This window comes from Myotis davidii, unplaced genomic scaffold (assembly GCF_000327345.1).
Source record: "Myotis davidii unplaced genomic scaffold, ASM32734v1 scaffold59, whole genome shotgun sequence".
Lineage (NCBI taxonomy): Eukaryota > Metazoa > Chordata > Mammalia > Chiroptera > Vespertilionidae > Myotis > Myotis davidii.
Window position 1 is genome coordinate 8671968 of NW_006293001.1, and position 20597 is coordinate 8692564.

General features: G+C 39.5%; 1 protein-coding gene across 1 annotated transcript in view; it reads right to left on the reverse strand.

Moving 5' to 3' along the window:
- Window positions 1-20597, reverse strand: part of LRP2 (LDL receptor related protein 2) — a gene marked incomplete at its 5' end in the record, with an annotated part of 158131 nt that overhangs the window by 120835 nt on the left and 16699 nt on the right. Inside the window, 8 exons of the mRNA XM_015565782.1 lie at window positions 53-276; window positions 950-1119; window positions 2956-3084; window positions 12160-12279; window positions 13878-14030; window positions 15125-15241; window positions 16452-16565; window positions 17127-17237. Of these exons, the coding sequence (XP_015421268.1) occupies window positions 53-276; window positions 950-1119; window positions 2956-3084; window positions 12160-12279; window positions 13878-14030; window positions 15125-15241; window positions 16452-16565; window positions 17127-17237 (1138 nt within the window). The remainder of the gene's footprint in view (window positions 1-52; window positions 277-949; window positions 1120-2955; window positions 3085-12159; window positions 12280-13877; window positions 14031-15124; window positions 15242-16451; window positions 16566-17126; window positions 17238-20597) is intronic.

Below are 20597 nucleotides of genomic sequence, written 5' to 3' on the forward strand. Positions count from 1 at the left end.
AAGAGAGAAAACTCCAAAAATACTGGAATCTGTACATCTTCGGATCACTTACCCAACAGTTGGATCCAGGGCAATTCCTCTGGGATGCCCCAAGTTTTCTGTTATAAGAATAACCCTATGGCTTCCATCCAAATTGGCCATATCTATACGGTTAACCTTGGTCTCCACCATATAAAGTTTATTATTAATCCAGTCCACAGCCAGATTCTCAGGATCATCAATGGAAACATTGATAATTTCTTCAGGGTCTAAATCATGAATATTAGCTGAAAAAACCTGAAAGAAAAACCCAGGTTATTATACTTCTTAAAAATTTTATGCAACTTAATTGAATTAGAATTTTAATTATGGTACAAAGAAATATAAGAGAGAGAAATAAAATTCCATGTAACTCTTTAGGAGTCTCTAAAATTTATGTTTTAAAAATCACCACCACATTACTCAAAGTTGAAGTTAAATCCATAACACTTTCCAAATAAGTCAGTGTAATGAAAATTTGGCTGTTAGTCAAAAAACTGTCAATATTTGTTACCCAACCCTCGATTATGATTCCATTTAGAAGATGAAGGTAAAATCTGATTTTTATCATACAGGAAAGCAGAGTACTTTTTACATTTAAAATGATCAAGTTTCAAAAATTACTACCAAATATCTATCCAGTTTTGAAAGAATGTCTACTATTTCTTTTAATTAGGCTTTTGGACTCCATTTCGAATAAAATTAAAAGTTGCTCAAGGCTAATCCATATAATAGACTGCTTTGTTTAATGGGTCCCATGTAATAGTATAGCATGGAAAAAGGTGCTGATTAACATAAAATATCTCAAGGGCCCTTTTTGTTAGAAAACAAAGAAACTTTTCCCTCTTCTCCCCCCAAAGTAAAAAGCTATCAACACTTTGTGCTTGGGGTTCTATCAGCTCCCAAGTATGCTCCTGAAATTTCTATTTACCGTATCTAACACCGTGTCAGTCCAAAAGATTCTTTGTAGGTGATAGTGAAAATCCACACCCACAGCCACTCCACGATGTTGAGATTCTACCAGGACCTCAAAGGATCTTCCATGAATATCACCAATTAGCAAATCTCGCCCATTGGAGAAGATAACAGAGGCCTCACCAGCTAAATGTGAAAAAGGAAGGCATTATCACTCCTTCAAATGAACAATGATTACATAACTTATAACTGGTATGCTTTTCAGCTTTTTCAAATATGTTCTATGTATTTCTTATTGTAAAATAAACCTCTGAGGCAGGCATATAGGTGTCATTCTACCCATTTTACAGATGGGCAAACTGAGGAACAGATTCTTAATGAAGTGTCCAAAGTCACAATAAATTAGGAACAGAGGCTGCCAAGAATTCAAGTGTCCTGACTACTAGTCCAATTCACTTTCAATTCAACTGAGGGGGATATATCAGATTTTTTTCAAGAATCCTAGAAGAAATAAGCACTTCATCCCAGGTGTAATTTTAGATTGTGTAAAAAACACAATTACTGGGAAATCGCATGGCAATGAATGATCTAAATCTGCTATATTTATATACTCACAAACATGAAAAATGAATATTATACATCACAGTCAAAGGAAAACAAACAAAACTCGTAGACACAGTGTGGTGGTTATCAGAGAGAAGGGGGTGGAGTAAAAGGGGTCACATATATGGTGACAGAATATGACTTGACGTTGGGTGGTGCACACCCAATACAATGTGCAGATCATGTGTCATAGAAATGTACGCTTGAAACCTACATAATCTTCATGTCAACCCCCAAAATTTAATTTTAAAAATTCTTTAAAAAAGCTTAAAAAATGCTTTCAGTTTTAAAAAATCAATATAAAAAGTCCATCACTAGGGGACTAGTTAAGTAAATTATGTACATCTAAAACAATGGAATATTAGGTCACCACTATGCTACTGCTAGAATGAGAAAGAGCTCTCTGCATTGATATGGAAAACTCTTGAAAATATATTATGTAACATTAGCAAGATGCAAAACTATGTGTAAAAAATAGGTTTCAATATATTTGTATGTTCTTGCTTATGCATTTAACAATCCCTAGAATTGAAATAAACAGTGATTATCCATGGGAAAGTGGAAATGGAAACTGGGCATATGGGAACAGATGAAGAAGATATTTTACTATTTACTTTAATTACTTCTTATACTTAAAATGTTTAATATATGAACATATTATCTATTCAAAAATAAATTTATTTCTTAAAAATCAGCAGTACCTAAAAATTAATGCACAGCAAAAGTAGTATTTCTACTCAAAAATAACTAGCCATTCATCAGTCATGTGAGCAGATAAGTTTCAGAAGGCCACCAAAGGCACTTCAAAATCAACTGGGAAAAGGAGTAAAGTTGAAATCTTCTCACCCAGAAATTCATAGTGACAAAAAAATGCTTTGGGAGAGTAATCTTTTTTAACAGATTTTCCCCAGGACTTTTCTCTACTATAACCTAGTAGTATTCTTAGATTGATTCCAACAAAACACCCAGAAAAAAAGGCATTTTCATAAACTGTAATCCAAATTTAGCAAGTCCGTTTGGAACCATCCCTAAATCTTGCATAACAAAATTATTTCTATATATACTTGTCACCTACATTTGTGGTAGATAAACTAATTAAAACAATGGATGCTCCAGTAGGTCAAATGTAGGCATAAAATTTAGTCCACAATTAAATGTGGTGGGTGACAGAATAGTCCAAGCCCAAAGTGAACAAGCAACCAATAAAAAAAAACTATTAATGATCATCATTAATTAACAAATTAGTCCCTAATCATTCATGTTGACCCATTCTTCCGGCAGCAGGCGCCACTCTTGACTTGTGATGATTAATCCTCCCGTCTGCATAGATGCTGTTATTTCTTTTGCCATCTGCTCTGGGAGCAGGATATTAGTCACAAGTATAGTGTTCAGAGATACAAGTGCCCTCCTTTTACTCACAGGAAGTATTGGCTTTGCAATGCCGCTCATGCTCCAAGATATAGCCTTCTGCACAGTGGCACTGGTGATGGCCTACTCGGTCTTCACACATCTGGTCACAAACTCCCCATACCTGGCAATCATCAAAATCTGCCATGTGGGAAATAAACATTTGCAATTATGTTTACCAGCATTTCTTGATCACCCTCTGAAAAAAAATTTGGACAAGCTGTAATGGAATATGGTGATGAGTCTGTCTAAATATACACCCTCTGAAGGTAGCACAGAATCTAGACATACAATAAAAAATAGGAATTCAGAGCAGGCATCTGTGGGGTGGGGGAAATGCCGGAAGCTGATTCCAGCATGTCATAAATGCAAGAAGTTTCATCAAAATGTTGATGGAACCTTGAGGATTGCTTGCTGGAAATGGCTAAGGACATTTCCCCAAACCTGAAAAGGATGCATAAATGATTGCTTGCGGCCGGACAGCTGAGGGCATTTTAATCTACATGTCATTGCCTCCTACTGGCCAAACACCTGAACTGCCGAAGGCAGTTCCTCCAATCTGACAATGGATTCTATATACTAAACCTTGCCTTTGATATGTATATCTACCTTGCTTTAGGACAGTTTGTGTTAATAAAAAGCAAGGGGTCCAGAGAGACAGCAGAACTTGGTTCCTACAGCCACGCTCCTCTGCCCCCCACAAAACGCCTTCCAAAATTATGTTTCGTCTCTAGACTCTTTAATAATTTACAAAGCAGCACTTCTCCAGATTCCTGAACCCTTCTAGATGCTGGACAAGACCCCCAGCAGGAAAACCCAACGGCATTTAAATAAGTTTTTTAAAATTTACATGAAGACAACTTTACAGAAGATGCACAACACTGCCTGGATTCCTAGCCCTGTGGTATTGCATTTCACTTATTAATGTTGCTTTATAAATATCTGAATATTGATGTAAATGCTTCCTTGTAAAACTGTCCTTTATTATATGGAACTAAAATGACCTGCAACATTTTAAGTGGCTCAATGGCCACTTATGATTAGTGGTTACCATCCTGGAGAGCACAGATATGGAACATCTCCATCACTGCACAAAGTTCTATTGGATAGTGCTACTTCAAAAATGTAAGACCTGCCTTATATGCAGCCCCTCAATAAGACACAAATCTGTATGCCTTAACCGGTTTGGCTCAGTGGATAGAGCGTCGGCCTGCAGACTGAAAGGTCCCAGGTTCGATTCCGGTCAAGGGCATGTACCTTGGCTGCGGGCACATCCCCAGTAGGGGGTGTGCAGGAAGCAGCTGATCGATGTTTCTCTCTCATCGATGTTTCTAACTTTCTATCCCTCTTCCTTCCTCTCTGTAAAAAAATCAATAAAATATTTTTTTAAAAAAAAGACACAAATCTGTGACACAATGAACTATTTGGAAAGGTCTCTTTACCCAGGTTTCTTCTAATGTCAAAAATCATCCTGGCTACTGTGGTTCAGTGGTTGAGGGTTGACATATGAACCAGGAAGTTAAGGTTCGATTCCCTGTCAGGGCGCATGCCTGGGTTGCATCCCCATTAGAGGGTGTGCAGGAGGCAGCTGTCAAAGATTTTCTCTCATCATTGATGTTTCTATATGTCTCTCCCTCTCCCTTCCTCTCTGAAATCAATGAACCTTTTTTAAAATCATAACCAAAATGAAATTAAAATCATTTTGACATGAAAAGTACTTCTCTTCAGCTTTTCATTAACTTATTACTCATTCATTTAATCACTATTTATTGAAAGTACATTACATGATAAAGCTCTGTTCAATGCCATCGTAGTCCCACTGTGTAAAACAGTGATTCAAACTCTGGCTGGGTAGCTCAGGTGGTTGGAGTGCCATCCTATACAGCCAAAGGTTGCATGTTCTATCCCCAGTCAGAAAGCATATGGGGTACAACAGATTGATGTTTCTATTTCTATTTCCCCCTTCCTTTCTCTCTCTCTCTCTTCCTTCCTCACTAAAATCAACAAAAAGCATATTCTTAGGTGAGGATTTTTTTTAAAAGAAGATAAACCCTTTTTAAAAAGTGACTCAATATAATTGACCTATAAACAATACAATATAGAGGAGATAACAACACATACTATAAAGAGTCTGTCTTAAAGGTCTTTGTTCTGTGCATCGCTTCTGTAAGTTTGTAATTGCTTCGAATTTTAAAAAAATAAATAAAACATTGAGTTTTAATTAAAAAAAAGAGTCTTTCTTAAACTTAAACTATAAATCTTAAGGGGTACAGAAATTATCCTATCTTTGGTAGACTGCTGCCAAATATTTCATTTGACATCCACTCTTCACCCTCCTTCCCCCCACCCTCTTCCCGGGAAGGATGACCTCCGCAGCCTATTTCCACAGGGTTCCCGTGCCATGTAAATTAGAATTCCTAAAACTACTGTAACCTCAAATCTAGAATCGTCTAGATTTCTGGATCTGATTATATTTACAGCAAATGTCAGAGTTTTGAATTGGATTCTACCACACCTGCTGGATGGCCCACCATCTCGTGACTCCTTAACAAGAAAGCTCAAGAACATCATGGGAATGAGCTAATGGTCCTAGTTTTCTCGAACGTAACAACATGGGCCAGAATATTTTTCTTTCCAAGGATTGTAACTAATTAAAAAAAAATTGATCCAATTTGAACATGACAAGATAAAAAGACATACGACTACATAAAAAAGTCTTCATTCATCTGTCTCTTCTGTGCCTCCCCTCAGCCCTGAGAAAACAGCACCTGAGTCTTCGCCTCAGTAGGAATGAAAGTACAGGACATTCGCCCTCAAACTTCCAGAGTGTCATGACCTCATTTGGAATGCAAGACGGATGAGACTATGCTTAAGGGTCTGAAGTCACCTTGGAGCAGGGAAAGAAAACCAAAAGTAGAAAAGACATAACTAGGATTCTGTGGGTGCAAATACCCCTCCTATCATGTGGGCTATCCGTACTTTAAAAGTTAGAAAGTGTATATAAATCCCTGTCACTTTTAGTGACTGAACAAAACTATATTCTCCATTTGGAGAAAAATAAAGGCTAATTAATATCCATAGTCAATTACACTTAAAGGCAAGAAAGTAGACTTAAGTATTTTTTTTTAATCCTCACCTAAGGATATTTTTCCATTGATTTTTAGAGAGAGTGGAAGAGAGAGGGAAAGACAGAGAGAAACATCGATGTGAGTGAAACACACCGATTGGTTGCCTCCTACATGTGCCCTGACCAGAGCCCGGACCAGGGAGGAGGCTGCTGCAACCACAGTGGATGCCTTTGGCCAGAATTGAACCCGGGACCCTTTGGTCCACAGGCCAACGTTAGTCACTGAGCCAAACCAGTGAGGGCTAGACTTAAGTATTTTCATGAGCATAGGAAAGGAATTGGAAACTATATAAAACGCTAACATTGCTTTACAATACCCACCTCCCACCCTGTTACTTTTCTTTCCTTTTTACTTTTTGTCCCTTCCAACTAACAAATACTGGTTTGAAAATTATTCAAAAATCCCTTTTTAGCTTAGACCCCCTTGGACACACTCTGATCCTTTTGGCTGTGAAATCCCTCCATGCTGAATGACCTTTCTGCCCTAACTCTGCACCACAATGTCATTCTGTCAACAAATAGCATGTCCTGTCAATCAGAAACAATAATCCTGTAACTGCCTCAGCACTCCACCAGGTCAAGGCTACCAGCAGCAGATGAATGGTGGAAAGATACGAGATTCCATGTCAGGATTATTCATTTTATTTTTGATCATGACTGAGGCATTCACTGGGGAGCCATGTCTAAGATGAGAAATGTCACATAGGTTTTCAACACCTGATGCCTCTGTAATGAGTCAGACACACAGAGGATGACAGCCATAGAGAGAGTATTTGTCAAATTAAAATGCTTGAAAGAGCAACCCAGAAAGATTTGAAGATGGCGGCACAGGTAAATGCCTGTACTCACCGCCTCTCACAACTACATCAAAATTACAACTAAAATATAGAACAATCATCATCCAGAACCACTGGAAAACTGGATGAATGGAAGTCCCACATCTAGAGAAGTAAAGAAGAAAGCACACTGAGACTGATAGGAGGTGGGGAGGCATGGAACGGGCTGGTCCAGCACCCATATGTGCCGTTTTTAATCAGGAGGGAGGTCATCTCTGTGGAGGCCGCCTGGAGAAGCAAGGGCTCCCAGCCCTACACCAGACCCCAGCCCAGGATCCCAGACCTGGGAAAAGAAGTGCCAATGGGCAGTAAGAACTACGGGCTGTAAAAACCAGTGAGAATTGGGGCTCAGTGACACAGAGACTGCTGGGGACCCAGCTGTTTCCCTTAAAAGACCGGCACTACAAACTGAACTTATAAGGTCCTGCTTCCTCTGAGCTCCAGCACCAGGGCAAGGCTCTAGGAGACACATAAAAGGAGGAACTGGATTATTGGGTCAGGAACTCGGGGGCAGCTTTCTCCCAGACAGAGTTGCTCACAGGAATCATTGTTCCTATGCTGGGACCCTCCAGGTCGCAGGGCTGACTGACAGCCATTTCTGTTTACTCCACCCTGATGATTCCCTAAGACCCCACCTCATTCATTTAAAATCCCACCCAAGCTGTGTGCAGGGGCTTTTGCATATGAATGGCCTGTCCTTGCTCAGGCTAAAATCTGCCAAACAAGCTGCAGCTGGGTGAGGAACCCCAAACCTATCAATAAAAGGCCCAAGACCTGGTACCAGCACCGGCCTGTCTTGCTTCATAGCTGGGCCTCATCTGGGCACTTCCAAATCCAATACAAAGAGGAGGAATCTGAAGATCTCTCTGTAGCTCCTGCTGGGTGGCCCCAGGCAGTGGCTGATTTTGCACCTCCCTGGAGACCCAAGAGCCAGTGTACCCAGTGGTCAGTGTCGAACCATACCAGATTACAACTCTACACAACCATAAGCAACACACTCAAGGGGCAGACTCAGTGAGCACCAAAGCTTCATTGAAGCAAGTCCGGCTCCAGAGGGGTGTCTCCTACACAGCAGCTCTCCCACTGTAGTCACAGCTAATCCTCACAGTCAATTGGCCTGGAGGTCAATTCCTCCCAGAAACACCAATAGCAATCACAACTCAACTACGAGACTGTGCTCACAGCCCATAAAGAGGTGCACCTAGAGCTCCCAGCTCAGGTGACTGGGGAGGCTGAGCCACTGGGCCCTACAGGACACCTACTACACAAGGCCACTCTACCAACTCAAGGAGATATAGCAGTTCTACCTAATACACAGAAACAAACACAGGGAAGCAGTCAAAATGCGAAGACAGAGAAACATGTCACAAATGAAAGAAATGGAAGAAAGCACACTACTGGATATAGAGTTCAAAACCATGGTTATAAAGTTAGTCAAGAATCTACTAGAAACCTCCAAAAAAATGGAAAAGGACCAGTCAGAAATTAAGCACACACTGATTGAAATAAAGAATAATATACAGGGATTCAACAGTAGAGGATTCTGAGAATCAAATCAACAATTTGAAATATGAGGAAGCAAAAAACACTCAACCAGAAGAGCAAAAAGAAAAAAGAATAAAATAATCTGAATATGGTGTAAGGAGCCTCTGGGGTAACTTCAAGCATACCAACATCTGAATTATGGGTATTCAGGCCAGAAGGAAGTGGCAAAAAATATTCAAAGTGATGAATAGCAAGGACCTACAATCAAGACTACTCTAATCAGCAAAGCTATCATTTAGAATAGAAGTTCAGATAAAGAGCTTCACAGACAAGAAAAAGCTAAAGAATTATATGAAATGTGGAAGTGTATTCTTTAAGAAGAGGAAGAAGAAAAAGAAGATCAAAAATATAAACAACAAAATGGCAACAAATACATACCTATCAACAATTGAACCTAAAAATTAAAATAAACAAATAAGAATCTCATGAACAGAATAAGCTGGTGAATAAAATAGAATCAGAGGCATGGAAATGGAACAGACTGATGGTTCTCAGAGGGAAGGGGGGCGGTCAGGGAGTAGGAAGAGATTAAACAAAGATCTTATATGCATATATGCATTACCTATGGACATAGACAATAAGGTGGTAATGGCCTAGGGCAGGGCGGGAATTGGGAGAGGGGGACAAAGTGGGGGAAAAGAGGGACATCTGTAATAATCTCAACAATAAAAATTTAAAAATAATAAATGTAAAATAAATTTAAAAATCATTTTAAAAAAGAGCAAACCAAAGCAAATCTTCTAAAAGCTCAGCTGAAGTAACTGTAACTGGTTTCATAATGTCATATGTTGAAACGAATGAGTTCTCTTTACAAAAAGAGCAACATATAATCTTCTTTGAAATAAATGTTAACTCAGCTTCAAAACTCAAGGGCAACAGATACATTCTGGAAGGACAGGGAAGGTCACAGAAAAGTCTCTGCAGGTGGCAGGGACTCACATTTACAAAGGCCCTCAAATGTAGACTTCTGAGCTGATCACCAAATGAGGTTATCTGTGCTAAAGTCCCAGGCACATGCTGAAGAAAATGAAAGATGTTCCTCATGGAACTTAAAACCAGTGCCCCAGAATCAGACCATACTGCTTCCAGTGTGCTATGAACTGAAGGCTTCCTATAAATTCTGAAATTATCTTGGGTATCATATTGCAATTTTCTGTATTACATTCACTAATAGGTTCAATAGGAAAACCATGCTCTGGTGGTTTTTCACTTCTTAATGGCTGCAAAAAAAAAAAATATTTTTTTGAAGTGGCCTAGATTTCTGGCATATAAGAAGCCCTAGACACTTGGAAATATAACCCAGAGCTTATCATGGACTTAGATCTGGGGGAAAGATGTTGGAAATTGTGCGATCTGGACTCCAGCATGAGAAGAAAAAAAGAAGCCTGAGAACAGGGTGTGGGGCTCACAAGACTGAACTACGGATTCTGAAAGAGTAAGTCATTTTTACTGAAAAGACATAAGGCCTATCAAGTTCCAACTGCAAGGCAAGCTAGCCCCAACTCCTCTCTGGGGATTGAGAAAGGAAAAACAGAGGAAAGCTGATGTAATACTGAGAATACGGCTTCTGGTATTTCTGTCGGAATTCCTTTTCTACTAAGAGGCAATGCCTGGACAACTGAAAGACTGGAAATCGGATTGGCAGCTGGGTGGCAGTCAAGGGGGGTGGGAAGCTGACATTTGCCAAAGACAAAGGAGCAGCCTGCACTTACAGATGAGCTGCCTCGCAGCAACGCCAGGGAGCACAGGCAGGGGTTCCAAAGTCAGTTCGCCACCCAACAAAGGAGGACATTCGTGTCAAAGATATTTTTAAATTTCTTAAGTGCATCCCCAGTGTAATGATAATGATAAAACACAAAAAGGGTTCTGCAATCTCATTTAATGCCAGCTGAGGGTCATAATGGTTTATTTATAAAGTGTTTTGAAATTATTAGAAATTTGGGGGTTTCTTAAATAATTCTGAGTAATCTCTAAGTCTTCAGGATCTCTCGCACTGACCTAGATAAAGCACTTGATCTTAAGATGTCTTGTTGAATGTAGTTAAGAGGAGCAATCAGATCATGGGCAAACTTTGGGATATGGTCTGTGATATTAGAAACCTAATATTCCCCACTTTGAACACCACAAGGACAACGTCAATTGGATTGCTTTACCAGACCAAAAAAAAAAGTCCCATGTTTTTTGGCATTACAGGTAAATCAGCCCCATTAATACAGTTCTCAATAACACTGAGGAATAGACTTTCTCAAGAGTTCCAAGTTTAACTTGTTAAACCAGAGTTTATTTCTGATTTTAAAAGTTTTTCTGGCTATGAGTAGTTACTAAGATTAAGCATAATTATGCAAGAACAATTAAGTTGGATACCATGAGCTTAGACTAAAGACTGAATAACTTCATTGGGTTTATCCAACTTCAGTCTTTTGGACCAAATTAAATGAATATTTTAGAAATTACTTCGGAAGAGACACTTTTATAAAAGTATTTCTTATGTATGCCATGTTTGCTTTTTTCCAGAAAGCCTTGAAGAATCTCAAATTTCTAAGGAATACCAAATGAACACAAATATCCTGGGAAAACTAATTTTAATGAAACATTTCAGTTGCTTTCCAGATGCCTTTTCCCAACACCAGCAAAAACAAAGTTTTTTCATTAAACCTCTATGGTCACTTTCTGCTACTACATTTATTCACATATCAAAAATTAGAAAGAAATAAAAGAAATCAGAGCATTAAAAAGTCATGTTTAAATCTTGAAAACGTGAAAATCAATGACTTGGCCATGTCTACTTTTCCCATCATAAGAGCCCATCCTAATCACTGGTGCCTAGTTCAATATGAGCCATCAGCTGGAAGCAACATTATAGACTGTGTTCTTTCTCTCTTTTTTAAAATATATTTTTGTTTATTTCAGAGAGGAAAGGAGAAGGAGAGAGATAGAAACATCAATGATGAGAGAGAATCATTGATTGGCCACCTCCTGTGCACACGAGCACGCGCGCGCACGCACACACACACACACACACACACACCACTTGGGATCGAGCTGCAACGTGGGCATATGTCCTGTCTGAAATTGAACTGTAACCTCCTGATTCATAGATCAATGCTCAACCACTGAGCAACACCGGCCGGGAGAGTTTGTTCTTGAATGTTAGCTTCAAGTAGAGGTAAAAATCAATGGGATTAACAACCAGCAGAGCATGGGCCAGTGTGGTCAGTGCAGCAGTGACCTCTTGACCCTCTGCTGTGTGCCACTCTTTAGTTGCTGGACCCGGGAGAGGTTTGAGCATACTAGAGAAGAAGCCAGGGGAGCAGGGTAAGGCACTTCATGGCGTTGAAGGGAACAGCTATATACGAACCGCAGGGAAGTATTCCAGTATTTAAAAACCAATATGACTGTACCAACACTGCGTCCAAATTTTTAAAAAGAAAATACAAGACTATTTCCATCATCAGGTAGTAGGCAGGTATCCATGTGGCCAGTCAACTCACTCACCACAGAACCACTGTTTTGCCTTGTGCACCTCACAAAAACTCAGAATTAAATAAAACTCCATATTGTTCAGGTGTTCCGTGAGGACTGTTGCTCTTTGTTATATAGACCATACTCTTATCCACAAGCACAAACTCTTTTTTGTCAAAGATCACAGACCTCATCAGTGTGGCAAGCACTGTGATTAATGGCCACGTGTTCCCACCTGTCACTTACCGACACATTTCCGGGTGTTATTTTGGTCCACGACATAACCTGGAGGACAATAACACGCCCCTCCAAATGGTGCCATGTGGCATTGATACTCACAGCTCAAGAAAGGACACAAACTCACATCTAAACAGAGAAAAACACTTTGTTAACTGAATGGTCACCTCATGGTGATGGAAAAAAATTATATTAAACTAAATTTAAAGAAAAAATAAATGAATGGTCATTTCTGAACAAGACTCATTTACCTATGAAGTAAGTACTGCATCTTTCAAACATAAAAGCTAAATAACCATGAAGTCAAAGCAAAGAAATTCTGTCACCATTCAAGCCTAACTGCAATTTGTGGTACGAAAGTTCAATTCATCTTTTTTAAGAAGTTATTTTTAAAGTTATAACTATTTATAGGTCATCATAAAAGCTATTTATTGGAAAATCAGGTCATAAGTCTATCTTTGTCTACATAATACAAAGGGTCAAGAATTCCCAAGTGACAGAATTGAAAATAACGCCAAAAACATTAACTGTGGCTAGCTAGCTTCAAGTAGTAGGATTTCAGGTGACTATTTTCTTTCTGTCAAGTTTTATATTTTCTATTTTATTTTGTACTATTTAATTTTGTTTCGCACTATGACTATATATCTCTTATTAAGATTTTCAAAAAGGGCCTCTAAATGAAATGGGGTGATGGGGGGAAGAATGCCATGTAAGTCTCTGTATATTTAAACATTACATGTTTTTTCCAAGGAGGAAAAAAAAAGAGGCCTTAGGGTTACAGGTACATAGTTGCTTCTAGGCAAGTACTGAATACTTTAGAATGCACCATTGATGAAACCAAAGTCATAAATTGTTATTCTCTTAGAGGACAGTCAGCTGTCCAGAGTTCATGGGTTGATGGTGGGGTGAATATTCTACAGCAGTGGTTCTCAACCTTCTGGCCCTTTAAATACAGTTCCTCATGTTGTGACCCAACCATAAAATTATTTTTGCTGCTACTTCATGACTAATGTTGCTACTGTTATGAATCATAATGTAAATATCTGATATGCAGGATGGTCTTAGGTGACCCCTGTGAAAGGGTCGTTCGACCTCCAAAGGGCTTGCGACCCACAGGTTGAGAACCACTGTTCTACAGCAACAGAAAAAGAAGAAAAATAACTCAAGTATATAACCCAGGAACCAGAAACTTCTTTTTTGAAAATAATCAGACAAGACTTTTTCATAATTATCAGCGAGGGAATAAAATCTTCTTTAGAGTCATTAAAATTGGCATTAAAATCATTGTGCCTGGATCGAAGAAGAAAAAAAAGCTACAGATATTTGAAGCACTTCCTATCAAGAGGTGGCGCCTATCTCTTCAAACCACTGACACTGTACTTGGCCAAGTGACTTGCTTTGGCCAATAAGACATGACATACGCAGAGGCTTAAAAAGAGCGTGTGCACTCGGGTTTGCCCTTTCCACCACCACGTAAACAAGCCTGGACTAGCCAGAGCTTTTATCACAACATCCTGACCAGGGAGTGAGCTGGTCTAGGTCAGAAGAGCTCCCCAGGCAACCCACAGAACTGTGAGAAATAACAAATGTTTGTGGGTTTAAGCCGGTAAGTCTTGGGACAGCTTGTTATGCAAACACCAACTGATATTCTCTATATTTGGGATTCTGTCATTAAAAAAACAGAAGCCTATTTATCTGAAAGATCCCAGATAAACTTCCATACTCACCACAAGGTCGTAGTGCAGTGGCATTGCCTTCATCCTCCCCTGATGGACAATCTAAAATTCCATCACAGACTTTTGTCATTGGGATGCATTTTCCAGACTGTGGACAAGCCCATTCACCTGGGTAACATTTATGAAAATGATGAGGACTGCTTTCTGTGGAGAGGGGAAAAAAGAAAGAAAGTTACAACCACATGAGGAATGAAGCCGGTTGTTTTTATTTTAATCCATGGTTAAGAGAGGATATAGATCGGGTAGAAGTCTCAAATGGCCTATCTAGCTTCTAATTCTACTGGTGAACTTTTTTTGAGCTTCTAAAGAGTGGCAAAATGGAATTATTTAAGTTTCACTCTTTCTGGGGGAGGCAGTCCCCAGCCAGGTTATAAAAGTAAATTGCAAGTATGGATCTGGATTATCAACGAACTAGATGAATAACCCCTAAAGGAAGATTCAGTTACTTAAATCACAAATTACAGAAGAGAGGCTATTAAGGTAACACCAGGATTTCTGAATTTTTATTCTGTTATTTTGGTTATTTCCTGAGTGAAACGTCAACAGTGTAAGAAAAACTATAACTCAAATGTAGGAAGACTACTCGATGGGACACCGAAATGTGAAATCGCTGCTGCTATACCGGGGCTGGCACAGTATAAGTAACTTGCTTTATGGTGTGGGTGTTAGTAACTTCTGAACTATTAGAGGTATTGCAGAGTGAAGAGAGTGACTGTTATTGACAGTTTCCTTCTCATAGAATCTTTGAACGCTTCCCTAGAGAGCAGTCCCTCCTGCAAATACCAACCCCTGGCTCCATCTCTCATGGTGCCTCTGTGGCCTCTCTTCCACCACTGGATGTCACTCACTCTGATTGGAAATCAGAATTTAAAAACAAAACAAAACTGAACTGAACTTTTACCATGATTCAAAGTCATTTTTAAAGGTTAGGTCAAAGGCAACTCACATTTCCCCCAGTTTTCCCTTCTTCTCCATCCTATTTCTTTGCCATATAAATCTAGTTAAAATAAGCAGTCTTATAATTGCCTTAATAGTAGAAGGGAGGAAATTATAATAGATGCTATATCTGAGTTCTGGGTCTTTTTAGTGGAGTCTCTTGCTTCCCCACCCATTAAGTCCCTTAAATCCCAGACAATTCTGAGACGTGCTTGACACACAGATAACTTTCAACAAGGAAAATCGGAAAAACAAGTTCTGGAAACACTTTAAGAAAACACTTTTCAATCAGAATCTCTTACCACATCCATCTTCATCTCCATTATCTGCGCAGTCGTCGTCTCCATCACAAACCCAGTCTTGATTAATGCAGTGGCCATTGGGGCACGTGAACTGGTTGCCTCTGCAGGTCCCGTAGTCTGGAAACAAACCACATCTGTACTCCAAGACCCAGAGCACTCGGAAACATTCACAGTGCTCACCCCGCTGCCTAAACGGAGCTCCTGGAAACTGAAATGTCTTTATCAATTTAACTAAGTATCTTGACAAAAATGAAGAAAAGAAGGAAGAGAAAGGGGAAAATAAGGAAAAGGAGCAAAGAGCAGCTCTGGGTCCAGGAGGTGAACTCAGGTGCTGGTCTATGTTTCTCAAGATTAAAAATAAGACAGTACTAGTAGCTGTAGGTTAACACAGAACAGAGAATGCAAACCAATAAAGATGCCATAGACATGCCAACATCTAACATTCTCCTACTTTACCACAAGCCCTGGAATTGCTATTTAGGACCAAATGATCCTTAGTCACCTACTCCATGATGTCATGTTCTTCTTTAATAAGGTCTCTAAAATAAGCCAAGGCACCAGAAAGGAATCAGACATGGCTCATAGAAAATTAGGGTGATATTGAAAATACTGGATTACCCCTACGGCATGGGTGCCAATTCATCACAATGGGTGTGGAGAAAAATCATAGATTTTAGTAAGTGAATGATCACAAATAGCTGGCAATTTATTGGAATTAGTAAAACACTCTCAGAGACTTCAAGCTATATATTCCAATAAAGTGAGTCCATAGGTGGCAACAATAAGAGAGAGATGGCTTGCATTACAAGCAACAGCATGGAAGGAAAAGTAGGATCAGAGTGGGAAAGTGGAAACAATGAAAGCCCCCTGCATCACAATAAAACTCTTCTGACCCTCCAATTTCAATGGGGTAAGAACTTCAAAGTAAAGAGGAAAGTGAGGACCGTTGCTATTAGGGACCTTCTCCTTTCTCGCACTGGACTACCCATGCTATCAGACCCATTCCTGAGGTCTGGGTAACCTGAGAGCCCAGTGATACAGTACACCCTGTACCCTTGTAGCCTAAGGAAAGAATGCAAACTGTCCATCAGCAGCCCTTCAACTCTACACAGATCCTTGGGAGATAAAGGAGCCCAGGTCCAGTAACACTGCTGAGGCTCATGCCATGGGCCCTAAATGAACTTCTGGCTCCATCTGCCATCAGACATAGTGACCTTTTTGTTTGAAAAGAGTGATATATTGATAGGATGTTGGGGGGTTGGGGGGTGGAGGGAGCGGGGAGAGAACCACTCCTAACACCAGGACCAGCTTAAGGAAATCACCGTACTGCAAGAATGTTCATCGCTGCCGTCTTTACAATCTGGGATGTGGTCACAGACGTAGTCATGAGAAAGGCACTCCCCACTGCCACACTGAAACTGGTTGTGGGAACATCCTTCAGCTGGGACACAAGGTTAAGAAGGGAAAGAAAAGAGAGAATTTCAATTCCACTGTAGCCATTTAATCTCATAGGAAGATTCTGACTCATGTTTAAAAAGAAATTCTTATTTTTCAGTAGTATGCTCATAAATGTCTAAAAACTGCCCTAACTGGTTTGGCTCAGTGGATAGAGCATCAGCCTGCGGACTTAAGGGTCCCAGGTTCGATTCCAGTCAAGGGCATGTACCTTGGTTGCGGGCACATCCCCAGTAGGGAGTGTGCAGGAGGCAGCTGAATTAATGTTTCTCTCTCATCAATGTTTATGGCTCTCTATCCCTCTCCCTTCCTCTCTGTAAAAAAAAAATCAATAAAATATATATATTTTTTAAAATGTCTAAAAACTAGCTCTCCAGGGACAAAAAGACCCTGAATTATATTGTTTGCTAGTTTCCATGATGTAAATACTCCCACCATGGCTGACTTCAAGCTTCCAATATGAATTCATTGAACACAAACTTGAGAAGAGATATCCATAATTTGCCAATAGAAATCAACTTCAGAACATCTTGTGTACATTACTTACTGCAGTTGTTTTCATCAGAGAAGTCTCTGCAGTCAACTTTCTTATCACATCTCTGACTAGTGTTATAGCAGGCTCCATTGGCACAAGTAAGCTGCTCACATGTTGGGTATCCTAAAGGAATATAAATAGTTCAAAAACCTTAAATTAAGACATTCCTATAACAAACACTGCTTGAGTGACTACTATATGCTAAGATTAAAAGCTGAGCATATATTGGTAAATAAGAGACATGGAGATTACAGTTGGCCTCATGGAGATTGTGGTTGTATAGGAGAAAGAGACATTGATCAAATAATGACACAAATAGCAAATTACAAACTGGGTTATATGCTAATGTAGGAAGTAGAGAGCGCTGTGAGGGTACATAGTAGGGGGTCTGGGAGCCCAGGGAAGTCTCCCCTGAAGAACTGAACTGCTTGTGATCTCAGAGATGAAGATTGAGAACGAATCTTACTTATTTCAAAATGGAACCTTCTTTTACGTAATACAAATAGCATCTCAGGAAACTTATGTGTCTCCCCACATGCTTTGGGAAGTGAAGGGCTGTTTCTTTCACTGGAGGATCGTAGAAAGAAAGCAGGCCTAGGAGTCAGGAGACCTGGGGCCTGGAGTACCACCCAGTAGCTATATACTCTTACTCAAAGCTGCCTATCCTCTCTGCGTCACCACTTCTTTATCCATGCATTTGGATAATTTATTTCACATGATAAAGAGCCTCAAAAGACAATGTCTAGTAAAGTACTTTAAAAAGAGTAACGTGCTCTACAAGCATGAAAAATCATTACCACGTTATGTACATGTGGTCACCTCACTGCTATTAACCAGATGCTTAACCCTGGTTTTCTAGTGTGCAGTAGAATAATCAGGATGTCCCTTGCAGGAATAACATGCCGTCATCCCCAAACTTGGAACATGTATTTTTTTTTTATGATCCCTGGCTTCATGCTGTCAGCTGTTTATCTGTTTCCCCAACAACATAAGAAAACCCTTTGAGAACAAGGATCCTGTCTTACTCACTTTAGAATCCCCAACACGGAGATTGGGTCCTTAATATGCTCAAGAAATGCTTGCTATTGCTATAGAGTTATCACAGTGAACTTTTTAGTTAAAAATCTATTAAAAATATTTGGAAATTCTGCCTTTTATGACTTTTTATAACCTCCTTCTCACAAATATACCTTTCTTGGTTTGACTTTTTTTTTTTCATTTGGTTTGACTTTTTTTCCCATTAAAGACTTAGGGGCAGCTTCATCTATCCTTTCTAAAAACCCTTTACAACTCCCCAAGGGTGCTTATTTAAGTTTAAATACCTGTAAGAGGACTATGATGATTAATTGTAGCTCTCCCCCTGCCCAGTGCCTGCTCTAGGGACTCCCATCTGTTCTGCCCCAGAAAGAAAGGGATAGCTTAGTTGCCTCAAGAAGGGGCTGATATCAAGAAGATGATACTTTGGAGGGAGTGGGGAGCAACTGGCAGGTATAGTGGGGTTGCATATGTAATAAAGTACAAGCTGTTATAAAACCTGGAATTAAAAAAAAAAGATTGTTTTTCATAATGATTTTGGTTGTCTTCAAGATTCTTTTTAACTAAGGAAAAAGTGTGTCTTAGTTAGGATCTCAAAGAAAAGAGCACAGTCCCACTTTGAGGCTCAATTTTGCATTAAGAAGCCTGTTTGGGGTTTCATAGACAGATTTTTCAGATAATTCTTTGGATAGTCCCAAAGTCTCCTTCAAGCAGGGGCAGTGCACAAAATTCTCTGCTGAAACTATATTAAACTTGTCTAGTGTTAACAAGTCATACTTTTAAAAAGGATAAAGTCTGAAGTAATCTTTTTCCATTTTGTGTACAGTGAAGGAATAAGCCCAAATATTCTCATCTCCAGAAGTTCAAAAACTAGTCTATTAAGTGTCTTTAAATATCTAAATTGCCAAAGTTACATGTAGTCAACCATGTATCAAAGTGGAAGGTATTTTAAAATAACTGATTAACATTTTAAATTTTTCTGAATTTTATTTCTTAATAGTCCAAGAATCAGCTAATGCTTTGGGTTATTGCTGTCTTTTTATCATTGCCATGCTATGCACTGCAAGTGTGCCTTCAAAGGGTCACCCAACTTTGTTTATTAATTCTCCCTTTAAGAGATGCAAGAGGCCAGTTGAGTCAGGCAAGCAATTCCCTTCCTCCTGTGTGCTGGATAGCTTATAGAGTTAGTATGTTATCTACCCTTTTAAGGGAAGCAGCAAGCAGGAGAGGAATCTCAGAAAATTCAGCTCTTTGCAATAGATAAGATATCTGTCAGGAGGGAAATTTATTTGGGCTTGGATTGTAACTAGCTCTTAAAGCGATTATTGTAGATATGAAGGATCTGGGATAAATATGCTAGGCAGATCTCTTGTTCTCCCCATCCTGCTTTTCAGGAATCACTGCCATAACACTAAAAAGGGAAGAACTAAAACAGTATCCACTGACATGACTAAAAGTTTGCTGACATAGCTCATCCTCCCCCCAACAGACAACAGGCCAGCTTGATGTCATCAGGGAGAGTATGGTGATGGTCAGAGGTCAGTAGTTTGACACTCGGAATGAGGAACAAACAGCTTTCTTGTCTCCATCCTTGCTGATAACGAATCTCCCTCAGTCAGCTTAGGACCTGCCTCAACCCCTGCCCACCTTCTGGTCTTTTCTGTGCATAGTTAACTAAAGGCATATAGGAAAGACTGCACAGAGCTACCTGACTCCATTCAACACTGAAAATATTTGGAAATCTCTTTTCCAAGGTACTTCACTCTTTGGAGACCTGCACAGAGGAAACCAGTCCAAATTGTTCACACTGAGCAAAGTAAGAAATGAACTGACTCTTCCTTAAAGATTTTTATTGCTAAAGATGTTAATGAGTTTCAATCTACCCCAGGAAACAAGTCACATAACTTTGGGGTTGGGGGATATCTAAAATCTTATTTTTTGGTTTATTTGCTTGTCTGAGTCTAGCCTTATAAAGTTTCTTCTATGGAGCAAAGCCATCATGTAGCTTAAATGTCCTGCAGGATTTTAAGGACAAGTATAATAAGAGAGGAGTTGATATACAAGAACATCAGGGAATTTCATCATATGTTTTGTCTTAATGGGAAAATTGACAGTTAAGTATTAACTAAGCCCTAGACCTCTTAAGTTTCCCTGACACAAAAATGCAAGGACACCCTGGCACACCCTTGCTCACACCACCTTTGCCCTCTCCCTTCCTTACTTCCTCCAAATTCAAAATGACACATGTACAGGTATGTTCCCCCCAAATTGGAAGTTGCTCCTAAATATACATATGATCCCAAACAAGGTGAACCCGAAAAGACCCACACCAAGACACATCATAATTACCATGGCAATTGTTCAGGACAAAGAGAAAATCTTACAGGCCGCAAGAGAGAGACGGAAAGTCACATACAAGGGATCTCCCATTAGATTATCAAATGACTT